Source organism: Enhydra lutris, unplaced genomic scaffold (genome assembly GCF_002288905.1).
Source record: "Enhydra lutris kenyoni isolate GAN:26980312 unplaced genomic scaffold, ASM228890v2 scaffoldscaffold1, whole genome shotgun sequence".
Taxonomy (NCBI): domain Eukaryota; kingdom Metazoa; phylum Chordata; class Mammalia; order Carnivora; family Mustelidae; genus Enhydra; species Enhydra lutris.
This window is the reverse complement of record NW_019154085.1, coordinates 3,745,228-3,758,274: the sequence shown is the minus strand read 5'-3', so window position 1 is coordinate 3,758,274 and position 13,047 is coordinate 3,745,228. Positions and strand designations below refer to the sequence as shown.

Genomic DNA, 13,047 nt, shown 5'->3' with positions numbered 1-13,047 from the left:
AACTGAACTTCACTGTGCCTCAATTTTCCCACTGTATGTTGGGAGTAATAAAGAACATCAACACCTCAGTGAGTCATAATTTCTGCATGAAGTAAAACACATGAAATGCTTAAATGTAAATGGCACACCCTTATGCACTCAAATAATGTTGTTAAAAAATAACCTTGAAAGCAGCACATCTAGTATGAAACCACTTTTGCTTTTTAAAATGCCTTATTTTGGGGACACCTGGGTGGCTCAGCTGGGGTCGGGGGTCAGCCCCGCACTGGGCTCCCTGCTGGGCTTCTTCACCTTCCACTTCTGCCTACCGCCTGCTTACTTGTGCTCTTTCCATCAAATAAATAAAATCTTTTTTTTAAAAGTGCTTTATTTTTGTTTTTATGAATACACACATACATATGCAGAAAAAGAAAACACAAACACTATAAAGGGATATACCTATGATAAAAAATATTACATGGGATTTAAATGATACTCTTTATTTTTCTGTATTTCCTGACAATAAAGATGTATTTATCTTAAAAATACTTAAAATTGAAGTTCATCCAAAATCCTATCTCTTTTAATTCTTAGAACAAATAGAATTTCAAATCTCAACTGATTACCCTGTCATTCATGGCATGGCACAAATGCCAAATATTAACGCCTTAGGACATTGAAAACATTTATCTGAAAGCACAATTCCTAATTTATCTATTTGTGGTAGTGATTTATTTTGGGGGGAACAAATTCTTATCTAACTTGATAATCCAACAGAATTCACTTACTGCATAATTACTATTGTCCTTAAATTTTAAGCAAGTTGCCTTCTATAAAATTAATCTATAACTAAATAACTCTGAGCTCTGGAGAACAGCCTGGCAGTTCTTCGACAATTAAACAGTTTCCATATGACTGAGCAATTCCATTTCCAGGTATATAACCAATAAAAATAGAAATAAATAAATACGTGCACATGAAAATTTGCAAACCAATGCTCACAGCAGCATAATACGTAATAGTCAAAAGGCGAAAAACAATTTAAATGTCCTGTCAACTGATGAATGTCTAAACACAACGTGATTATTTTTATTGTGGTATTATTACCCATACAACGCAATGTTATTCAGCAATTTTTTTTCTAATTCTACTAATCATTGTCTTGTTTTATGAATCATAAATAGGAGAGTATCGGGGTTGTTTTTTATCATTATTTTGTTATTATTTTTATTAACATAAAATGTATTAAATTAAATGTACCCAGGGGTAGAGTTTGTGAATCATCAGGCTTACACACTTCTCGGCACTCACCATAGCATATACCCTCTTCAATGCATTTTTTAAAAAGCAAAGTACAGATGCAATCTACCACGTGAGAGCACTTTAATACTCTAAGTACAACAGGCCAGTCATAAGACCAAATATCATATGATTCCATTTATATAAAATATCCAGAACAGGCAAACCATCTTTTTCTTTTTTAAGAGAGTGAGTGAGCAAGCGGGGGATTGGGGGGTACAGGGAGAGAAAGAATCTTAAACACACAGGGCTGGGTCTCAGACCCTGCGATCACGATCATGACCTGAGCAGAAAAAGTCATGACAGAGCCACCCAGGCCCCCCGAGCAAGCTAATCTATAGAAACAGAAAGTAGATTACTAGTCACCAGGGAAGGAGAGAAATGGATACTCACTGCTAATAGGTACAGGGTATCATTTTGGGCAAAAGTGTCCCAAAATGGATTATGGTAATGGCTGTACAACTCTATTAATACACTAAAAGCCACTGAACTCTACACTCTAAATGGGTGAATTATATGGCATGTGAAGTATCTCCCAATAACACCATTAATTTTTTTTTATTTAAAAAAAATAAAGACAGAATATTAGGTGATTGACAGTTTACTAGTTTCCCCTCAATATAAGATCAACAATGTGATTTAGCAGCTATGGTTTAAACACTGTACATTTTGGGTTACTCATGATGATGATTAGCTCCAAATGTTAAAATTTAGTATAGTATCAGAGTATTTACAATTAAGAGTTGACCTATCCCAAATCTCACTAAGAAAAGTCTGCCTTCTCTAGGTCACACAAAATGAGAGCAACTACTGTCAAAGAAAAGTACTACGTGGCAAGAGGGAGCCAAGAAACAAAAATTTCCAATATTATTCACCTGGAAAAAAAAAAAAGATACAGACAGAAAACAATACAGAGATCAGCCTGTGCTACATTAGTTTATATTTATGTTTGTGTAGCTGTTTCTGTGTGTGCCCTTTCATGGTTTTTTGACATTATCATGTTTAGGCTCTAGGGCCTTTAGGAGGCAGCTAATGTGTATATTCCAATGGTAACACATAAATGTGTGCATTTAATATTATCTAAATTACAAATATTCTGCAAATATCACATCAGCTACATTCAAGACGACCTTTCAAAGAACATTAAACCATTTCATGGCATGACGCTGCAATTTTCAGATGTAAGCAACTGCTCTCTCTGCCTTTGGCTCAAAAGCCAGACACCTCAATGTTTGGAAATATACCAGATACTATAATATAACACCAGCATTACTGCAATCTAAAACCTCAGTCTAAAACCTATGACTATAAAATCTACTTGCTTCCTGCTCCACTCTAGGTAGGAGGGGAGAATTGAAAGGTTCTATTTAGAACTTTTATTTAAAAAATACTCATGACAGCAGAAATAACACATAAGCTAATTAATAAAATCTACCATCTGAAGTAATGACAAAAATTAGCTTGGTATAATGATAAAATGGACAAGGGCAACATGTGAAATTTAGGAGCACTTTTAACTAGAATGCACAAAACTGTTTAATTTTAGCCAAGTATTTATTCTCCAAAGTGACAAAACATGCATTATATTACACTAGCAAAAGTTCTCCAACTGCTAAGCATATGAACCTTAAAAGGTGTGGATCATAACTGAGGCTAAGTCAAAGGTTGCTAATGTACATACTAAAGAACTAAAATGTATTAATTTCAGTTTGATACGGATACTTATATTTTAAGTATTACACTAGAATTTTAAAGGGCAATATAAAAATTAAAGTATATTCTACATAAAGTTTAATTCTGCATTGCCCACTTACCCAACCACCCAAACTTTGTTCTTCCCATATAAAATTCAGTCCTGTCTTCCTCATGTAAATTAGTTCAACACCTTTCTTTCTCAAATCTTTCACAATATAAACCAACATATATATTTTGGCTTCTGTAAATTACACACTTGTAAGATAAGAGTTTATATTTTGTCTGCATGTATTAGATAGATGTATAACTGTTGCCATATCCTTTAGTATTAGCTACCTAAGTTACTCAAAGAACCAACATCCATTTACCCTGCATAAGCTGTTAACAATAGAGTGGAAGAAGGCTCTGTAAGTATTTGTTAATTAATCTAATTTCTACTCTAAGATAGAAAAAGACTTCACTAGGTGACAGCTGTTTTCAAAAACTGATTATCTCCATCAAGTAAGTAACCTACTTCTTGACAGAAAGTATCAGACCAACTCTCCACCACAGCACTAAAATGTTTTTATGTTGTTAGAACACTGTAAAACTACTGATGTTAAAAGAGTACTGTAATTTTTTTATTATGTTCACATTAATCTTAACTTACCACAATCTTACAAAGCTAGAAGAATATAAACACAAATTTTTTTTAAAATTTTATAATGCTAGATGCACAGACACATGCACATATATGAAATGTATAGTTTCATCATAAATCTACCCTTGAAGTTTTAAGTATGAAGAAGAAGGATAAATTGTTTTTATCTTGGGCTAGTTTAAAACCAAAACTTTAGAGCAAAGAATCTATGCAGAAGTGGCACAGTGAGGCCTTCATTTTCCCGTTACTTCTGAGACTCCTGGACCGGCTTGGAAAAAAAAATCAAAGAACATCAAGGTAAAACCTCTTGTTAAACTTCATATTTCAATTATAAACCAGTGCTAAATCCCTAAGTTTTTATGATTTTTTTCTTATAGACTACTGTGTCAGTAAATTATAATTTTATTTATTTATTTTTTTTTAAAGATTTTATTATTTATTTATTTGACAGAGATCACAAGTAGGCAGAGAGGCAGGCAGAGAGAGAGGAGGAAGCAGGCTTCCTGCCGAGCAGAGAGCCCGATGTGGGGCTCGATCCCAGGACCCTGGGATCATGACCTGGGCCGAAGGCAGAGGCTTTAACCCACTGAGCCACCCAGGCGCCCCAGTAAATTATAATTTTAAACTCATAAAGCTACAGAGCAAAAAAAAGTATTACTTGTAATGTTCATTTATTCCATGCCCATTTTATTTCTTTGTGTTTCTCAAATATTTCTTCACATTTGAATTCCTGTATTTGTTCATTTCTATTCTTTAAATACCTCTCTCAAAGCCAATCACAATTCACCAGAACCACCTAGATTATTCTATTTTGGCTTACATGGAAAAATATTAATTTTTCCTATAAAATGCTCTATCTTGATAGAACAAAAATACTAGTTATTCCCATATTAAACCTGGATGTCAATGGGCTTAATAAATAAGGTTCTTCTGCATATGATGACCTTATTGAAATTGTTGGTTTATGATAATGTCCATAAAATCAACAGCAGCATCAGGACAGAAAGACTATGGTGAACTAAGTAAGAAAATATAATTGCTCTCAAAACAAATAGAGAAGCACAAGAAAATATCATTTTTTTTCTTTTAACTTTTATTTATTTTAGAGAAAAAGATCGCAGTGGGGAGGGGCAGAGGACAAGCAGAGAGAGAATCTCAAGCAGACTCCCTGCTGACCACAGAGCCCCACTATGGGCTCAATCCCAGGATCTTGAGATCATGACCTGAACAGAAATCAAGAGTTGGATGCTTTACTGGGTGACGCACACCCAAGCACCCCAAGAAAAGACCATTTTTATAACTTCATTAAAAAAACAATAACAAGTATAAGGCACATTTCATTTTTATCCAGCACAAACAAAAATTGCAAAAGTGTACTTGTCACAACCATTATTGCAACCATTAAACTCCTTCACTCTTTCTTTGATTCTAAATCTTCACTCACCACGAAATGAGCAACACAGTATATGTCAGAAAGACTGAAATATAGAAACCAATATATAGGTTGGTGTTTAGAATTAAAACTTCTATCAGAAAACAACAAGCAACCAAACCAAAAAAAAAAAATGTCTATCAGGGGTGCCTGGGAGGCTCAGTTGGGTAAACATCTGCCTTTGGTTCCGGTCAAGATCTCAGGTACTGGGACTGAGTTCCGCGTGGGGCTCCCTGCGCAGTGGCGAGTCTGCTTCTCCCTCTCCCTCTCACCCCACTCATGCTCTCCTTCTCTTTCTCAATAAATAAAATCTTTAAAAATAAATAAATAAAATAAAACCTCTATTAGATCAAAAGTACTACCTTTGTCCTCCCCCTTTGCTTTTAAATTCCTATTAAGTGGTAAGATTTGTTAGTTATCCAACTATTTAACATGTTTCTTTCAAATATTAAATGTTATGTAAAAGAAAAAGCAAAAATATTCATTATTATAACCACAGCCACTATAAAAACTTGTTATGCTGGAAGTTTTCAAATATATATGAAATACAAAAGTAGAAAGAATAAACATAGATGTAGGCATCTAAGTTAGCCTCAATAATTACCAACATACAGTAATAATTCATACCCAGCACTCCCAACTATACTCACTGAATTATTTTACAGCAAATCCCAGACACTGTAAGATTTTATTACAAGACATTCTCCTATATGTGGTTAGGAGTGAAACAGAAATCTTACTCCCTGCCCCATCTTCTCTCTAGTCCTAAAAAATATATATACATTTTTAAAAGTAGGTGATTAAACAAACTATGTCTATGGGTTTAACAGAAATTCCATGAGAAATGAAAAAAAGTACAAATGTTTTTAATTTTCTTCAAAAATATTAAAAAATAACTTCTTAGATTTTTTTTTTCTGAGGTTCTATTTATTTCTTTGTCAGAGAGAGAGAGCACAAGCAGGGCAGGTGGCAGGCAGAAGGAAAAACAGGGAGCCCGATGCGGCACTCACATGACCTGAACCGAACGTAGACACTCATCGACTGACCACCCGCGCATCCCAACTTCTTAGATTTAAATAGGAAAAAGGGGTATTTCTTTTTCGAACTTTTATATTATTCTTACCATCTTCATTTAAAAACAGTTTGTTGAATCTTAATCCACTTGGCTCTTTCCCAACATATCGATGAACATATTCTGTTCCAAGATCATTAACAGCAATGGCATATTTCAAAGGTTTTACACATGACTGAAGACAAAACGGAACTTTGGTATCTCCAATAGAATGCCTATTTAAAAGTAGATTTAAAAAATAATTAAAATCAACTGGAAAAAATATTTGAATAACTGGAGTTATTTTTACATTTTAATTCTAATTTATAAAGGTTTTCCCGTAATTTTACCACAAGTTTACTTGGATATTAAAGAATAAATATAAATTTTTAAATGCTGCAAAAAAGGGCAAAAGCTTAAAAGTACACAAGTAATAATATGGTTCAGAATTAGATAATAAATAAGTAATGTGAAAATTTTCCTCTGAGGCTAAAAGGGTTTGGCCCTCCTTACTCCTACCAGTATTCAAGCATATAAAATGAACTAACCCTTTTAGAAATCAGTCACCACTTCACCCATAGGTTTAATCATGGCTACACAGTGGTGGTTAGTTTTAAATAGGGCTCAGTTTGGATCTCACTCTATTCTCTGAGACCTTGTCCATAAACACCTTAGCCTGTGAACCATATCTACTCACAATTCCAGCCCCGTTAAAATAAACAGCACCAAGTTTTGTAAGCTGTATTAGAGCTGGCATTAATGGCATTATTATTACCACGTATCCAAACAATAGAACAAAAAGAAAGCTCTATATGTTTCCAAACTGGGATGTAAATGAAGTACAAAATAGGTTTAAAAATGGAAAAACTGACTGACTCTATTATAATGTAAGGGCAGAGACCTTTCTTTTATTTACTGGGATCCCAGGTGCCCTGAACTATGCCTCAACACAAACCAGTCAATCATTCATTCAGAGTGAAACTCATTCACAGTGAAACTGGACACTACTAATAACCGCCCCTCGGCAAAAAAGGCAAAGAAAAGGCAAAGAAACACCAGAGGGCCAGCCACCTTACTTCCAAGTATATTATGGAATATAAATACATATGAATAGATAGTAAAAGTATGTAATATTCTTCCTATCGTGTTTAGGAATAATTTCTAATTCAGACTATAACTTCAACTTGATAATCATTCTTAAAACCTGACAAGAGCTTGTCTTATTACCTTTCATTTAAAAATACATATGTTCTAGTCCAAAGTCAACTTACCTAAAAGAATCATTTCCACACACAGAGAATGTTTAAGAGAACAATCACATGCACACCTTGCATTATAATCATTTCCTCCAAATATAAAAATTTCCTTTACATGATAAACCATTTCCTCCAAATACAAAAACAAGGTATCACTCTGTACTAGAATAAAGCCATGTCTTCCCATGTATTTGTGTCCTTTTATAGCACCCAACATTTAATTCAACACACAATTAATGGTTAGTACATCTTACAGGCCCAAATGAGAACAAAAGCCTGTGATAATGGAGAGAATAACATACTAGAAGTTAAGAGACCCAAGTATTTGTTTTACCTCTGCCAGTATTAGAGGAATTTTGGGCCTCAGATACCTTAATAATAAATGGGCTAAGTCATAGGTCTTTTTACTGTAAATACTTGAGGAAGATAGTTGGTAAAAAATAAAAAGATAACTTAGAAAGAAGGTATTTAAGATTGAAAATTATAAGGCTAAACAACTTGTAGTTTTAACAAAATTTAGGATAAAATTAATCACTGATATAAATTCATAAAGCTATGTGCACTTAGGAGATGTACACCTTGGTTTATGTAAGTTATATTTTAATTTAAAAAAATACTTTAGTAAAAAACAAAAGGAACACAAAGATTGTAACTCTGAGCTAACCCTTCAAATTAATTAAAAAAATTGAATTTTCTGGCATGATTTTTCTGACTTGACAAAACCAAATTATAACATGATAAGAAATCCTTATATCTTATTCACAGCGTAATAAAAAGTCATTCTTGAAAAAATATTCCAGAATTTTATCAACTTTTCAAGGGCCTCACATGATTCATTGATTTTAAAACCAAATCATTCTCTTTGAAGTGCCTTCACACATCATTATCCTTTTTATAATTCTGCTAGAATGTCATTTGTCAATGGCTCTGCCTACAGCATGAGCACTTCCCAAAGATCGCTTTCATGGACTTATGAGACCCCGAGAGTTTGCGCACAACTTCTCACTTTGCAAGTGACAAAAACCAACTACTGTAAGACTGTACCGTCTTAACTACCACATCGCTCATATCTAGGGCATGAGCAACAAAGACAATGAGAGGCTGTTACTGTTAAACTAAGAAACAGAAACCAATTCTATTAGTGGTCAGTTCATTAGTGAATAATTTCATGTTTTGACAAGTCTGCTTTCCCTAAGAAAACTGTAATTGCAAGTACTTGAAAAATAAATACTCAAATAACAAGACTACAATTGTGAATGAGATGAAATACCTCATAAAATTTAGTGTAAGACTATTTTAGTTGAGTTTTTAAAAATTAAATTAAAATCTAAACTTATTTTCCTTCTTGAATTCCTGTCATGTTATGGCTAGTTTCCAACACAGAAGATGATCCTGTCTCCCTTGTGCTCACTGTTAAGTAAAATTCAAAGCTTAAAGTTGGTTTCCATGAATTTGAAATAAACTCACCTCTGTCCATCTACTGTACACACAGACACACCCCACAAATCAGGACTGAACTTGGCTAGCTGAGGAATATAATCTGCAACCTATACAAAATATTGGGAAAAAAATTAACAGAATACAAGCAAATAATATTTCTTCTACCAAAAAATTCATCTTAATTAAGCTTCCATGAATAAAGAGTTATTTTATACTACTCAGTGGCTTTGTGGTTTATCTTTTATAATTATATTCATAAAAACTAAGGGCAGAAGAGAGTTGAGGATTACAGGTAAGATCTAACTGACTTCTCTCAGTCTCCCTCGTCCCATGTTTTCCAATGCATTCTCAATTCCTAGAGAATTGAGAAAAGCACATTCTAAAAGAGAAACTAAAAAAAAAAGAGAGAGAGAGACTAAGACTAGATTTTCTTTAAACGTAAAGAAATAGAACTTCTTTAATCAAAGTCATGGTAGCAGGGTTTCATTACCTAAAAACTTTCAATACAGAGAAAAAATCAAATAGCCCTTAGTATTTTATTTAGAGAATTTTCCAAATTTAATGTTTGAGAGTATCACATTTACAGAAATTCTTAATAAAGTTACTCTTTTTTTAAAGAGTTAAAAGCCTTTTCCATCGTCTGAAAATCAAAAAGAATTCTTAAACTTAAGATTTCTCTGTAGCCCTAATAACAAAACTGAATATTTAAAATATTTTAAAAGATTTAATCCAGTAGCTTCACTTAAGCTTAAACTTCTTTTTTTTTTTTTTTCATTATTTAGAAGGCTTAAACTTCTTAACTAGCAAAGCACACGAAAACTCCACAACCTGAATTTCTATACCTCAATTTGAGCTTAATTAAGTGACTGGTTTAGGAAAATATTCACATCAAAAATTTTACCTTTCCTCCAGACTGCTTTTTAGCACTTTCAAATAACTCATCAATGTGAGAGGTAAAAGACATAAAGTCAGGAATGACAAACTTTCTTCTAAAGGCTTGTGTCAACAAAACGATGTTGCTCTGAACACATCTGTGGAATGTAAGAAAAAAATTAACTTACTGGGTGCCTTTCAAATATTAGTAATTGGTAATAACAATATTAATTAGGAGAATATTTAAACAATTGAGAAATTTGTCATTTTATATAACTAAAATCTATAAATTATACTTTCTATATTATTTTCTTTCCTTCAAGCAGTCTTTCATGAAGTTGCTTGTAGGCTGTTGAGCAAATTTAAGAAATAAATTAGATTGCCTAAAAATTGTGTCAAAGATTAAAAACCAGAGTGTTCCACCAGGTTAAATATCAAGAGCATCTAAAGACAAGTTTCTTATGCTCATCAGGGTTAAGCATTCAGCATGACATTTCGTTAACAAAAATTGGACTTTAATATGTCACAGTTGAGAGCCTGTTTATTGATCCATTAAGTAACTGCAGACATATATCCTTAGTTCCTATATAACTATTAGTAGTATTTCACAAAAAACTAAACTTTTTATATCTTAACATATTTTCTCTAAATTAGTGTGAAAAATCTGTATTTCCAAGCTAACAAATAGAGATAAAATCAACTTTATTTAGTCAGATTAGAATAAAATACTTGTAACAATAATGTATAATTTTAAATAAAATTATATATAAAGTAGTACAGTAATTAACTTTTACTTATATGAATCACCAAAAATTTGAAATCACATTATTCTATTCACTATAAGATATGTAATACACTATGGAATAAAAGGTCTCATTGTTAAAAACTATTTATAAAGATATGGTAAACCATGTGGATGGGAGAGCATGAACTCTGATGATTTGAACCAATATTCTGCTATGTTCGAAAAAGGATTTAAGCCAGAAAAATCAATATATTAATGTAACCTTAAAGAAGAGCTTTTTAAATAGGTTACAGTGAACCACCTTCTAAGCTCATCCTCTTAAGAGTCTCAGTAATGTGGTAAGAGAAAGTTAAGCCACAAACTACGGGAAGTTATGTAACTTGATTCCTCACAGGTAAATGATGTGATACTATATTAGCTTCTTTGGGAGGAGAAAAAAAAACATCCAAATTGGCATTCTTCATAAAAAGTAAGCTTCAACTACTCTTCATCTGTTCAACCATGAGAACATCAACATTTTGAGAAAGAGGATTTCCTTACTTTAAAGATAAGAGAACTACCTGCAAGTAAATAACTTGCATTAACTATAAATACAGAAACGAAGAACTAGACACTCAGTATTTCTTTTTTAGTTTTTATATCTCAGTATTTTAATTATAATAGTTCCAAATGAAACATCAAATTAAAATTAAAAGTCCGATTTCACTTTTAACTATTAATAAAAAATTCAGAGATTATACTCACTTGGTCAGTATAAAATTAAAATACTGATTTAAAATAATATAGGTTATTTCCAATGACAAAGATGTACCCCAGTCACAACATGAAAAAATTATAGTCCTAATTTCTATTATTAATAGACACAGAAATAATTGACATCCCAGAGATAACAGATATTTACTTCAATATCAATAATTCAATGAATTGTTTTCTCATAGTTTCAAAGTTAATCTAAAAATTAAGTATGCCAATGATTTAATATTTAATGTTTTAAATAGCAATTTAATTTGCACATATGAGAGTTGTAAGAAATATATACTAAAGAACACATTTCTCAGTAGGAAAAAGTTAAGACAATTTCTGATGTTAAAGCACTGTATCTGTATCAAACTTAAATCCCAATTTTTCAAGAAGTTATACATGGAAAAATATAAGGACTACTAAGCAAACTTAAATTATTAACCTACTACTAACTATTTAACTATTTAAAATTAATCAGCACTTTTAAAAGGAAGCTTTATAATTAACAAAACTCTATAGTCAGTGAAACTGGTTTGTTATTGTTTTTCCCTCTATCAGAAGGTGCTAGTAAAGCTGTGGAACTGACTTCACTGGTGAATTACTGTGCAAAACACAAACAATCTTACCACACAAGAAAGTGTTTACTGCAAACTGATGAAAATTACATGTACTAAATGTTTTAGTTGGGAGCTATTTGAGTATACATGTCATGAATGGAACTAGAAAATTAGAAGTTCTACATAAAAATGAATTCTGAGAAGGAAGTGCTCAGACTTTCCAGCAAGTCACAGCTTTCTCATGCTTTGGCTTGCTCATCTGTAAACTGGGAATAATAATCTTTCTTCTTAAATGTTTATGATTAACAACTATAATGCACATGTTTTAGAAAGTATCTCCTAATTTTCATCAGTAAAATAACATAATGGAGATGAAGTTGTTTAAAAAAATCAATATACAGATACAAAGACTACCATTCATTTTCCTCTAAAACCGAAAAGACCAAAAAATCATGATCACAGATAAAAATAGTTCTAATATCTGTATAGTTAAAAATGCATAAATAAATAAGGCATTCGTTTTCAACACAATTATCTACTTCTATCAGTTTAAAGGATTATTGGCATTAAAAACAATTAATTATCTAGATGGGTACAGGCAGTCTCCAACTTTCAAACAGATTATATTCCAAATAGTATGCTTAGAATTCACTTTCCCTTAAAAAAAAATCCTATGTAATCATTGTTGCTCAGATTACCCTCAAAGGCTAAATAATATTAACCAACAACATTTTCTGGTAAAATTATCAACACACTGACTTCAACCAAACCTATCCACCTTTATAAATTATTTCCCTGAGAAAATTAATTCACTGTAATATCTCCTTCCCATCAGCATGGAGAGGAGTTAGTTTATTTAAGCAACATTAAACTAGAAAACTTCTTATTTTGAAAAAGAAAAAAAGAAAAGAAAGAAAGAACCTCTCTGGAGCATTCACCTTTCTAGGTGACCTCAAAAGGTTATAGTCAGAGGTTTGAATTACTTCATTCGAGAGATGAAAAGAGAAATTGTTACACCTATACGTGGAGACTTTTCCATTGCCTGCTTATATAAAACACTAAGCATTTGTCAAGTTAGGAACTGACTGTATTACAATCATCAATTTTTTTAAGAAATTGGATTAGTATTTAAAATATGGTAATTGCTATTCTTTTATATAATTATAGGCAGAAAATAATATGATTATGTTTCCTGGCTTCATAATCAGTATACTTAGTTTACTTTTAATTTCATATTTAAACATAGCAACATGTTTATAAAGCACAAAAAATTTTAAACAGACTAAAAATGTATAAAATACTGCTTTCATTTAAAATTCCAAAGCAATTCCTCATACCT

General features: G+C 32.0%; 1 protein-coding gene across 3 annotated transcripts in view; it reads right to left on the bottom strand.

The window, feature by feature from the left end:
* The window catches only part of LOC111142001 (glutaminase), an 83,778-nt gene that overhangs the window by 53,800 nt on the left and 16,931 nt on the right, over nt 1-13,047 (bottom strand). For all 3 annotated transcript variants that reach the window (XM_022494925.1, XM_022494935.1, XM_022494931.1), the window contains exons 4-6: nt 9,694-9,823; nt 8,820-8,899; nt 6,169-6,332 (exon numbers count right to left, since the gene is read on the bottom strand). In XM_022494925.1, coding sequence (XP_022350633.1) covers nt 6,169-6,332; nt 8,820-8,899; nt 9,694-9,823 — 374 coding nt within the window. The remainder of the gene's footprint in view (nt 1-6,168; nt 6,333-8,819; nt 8,900-9,693; nt 9,824-13,047) is intronic.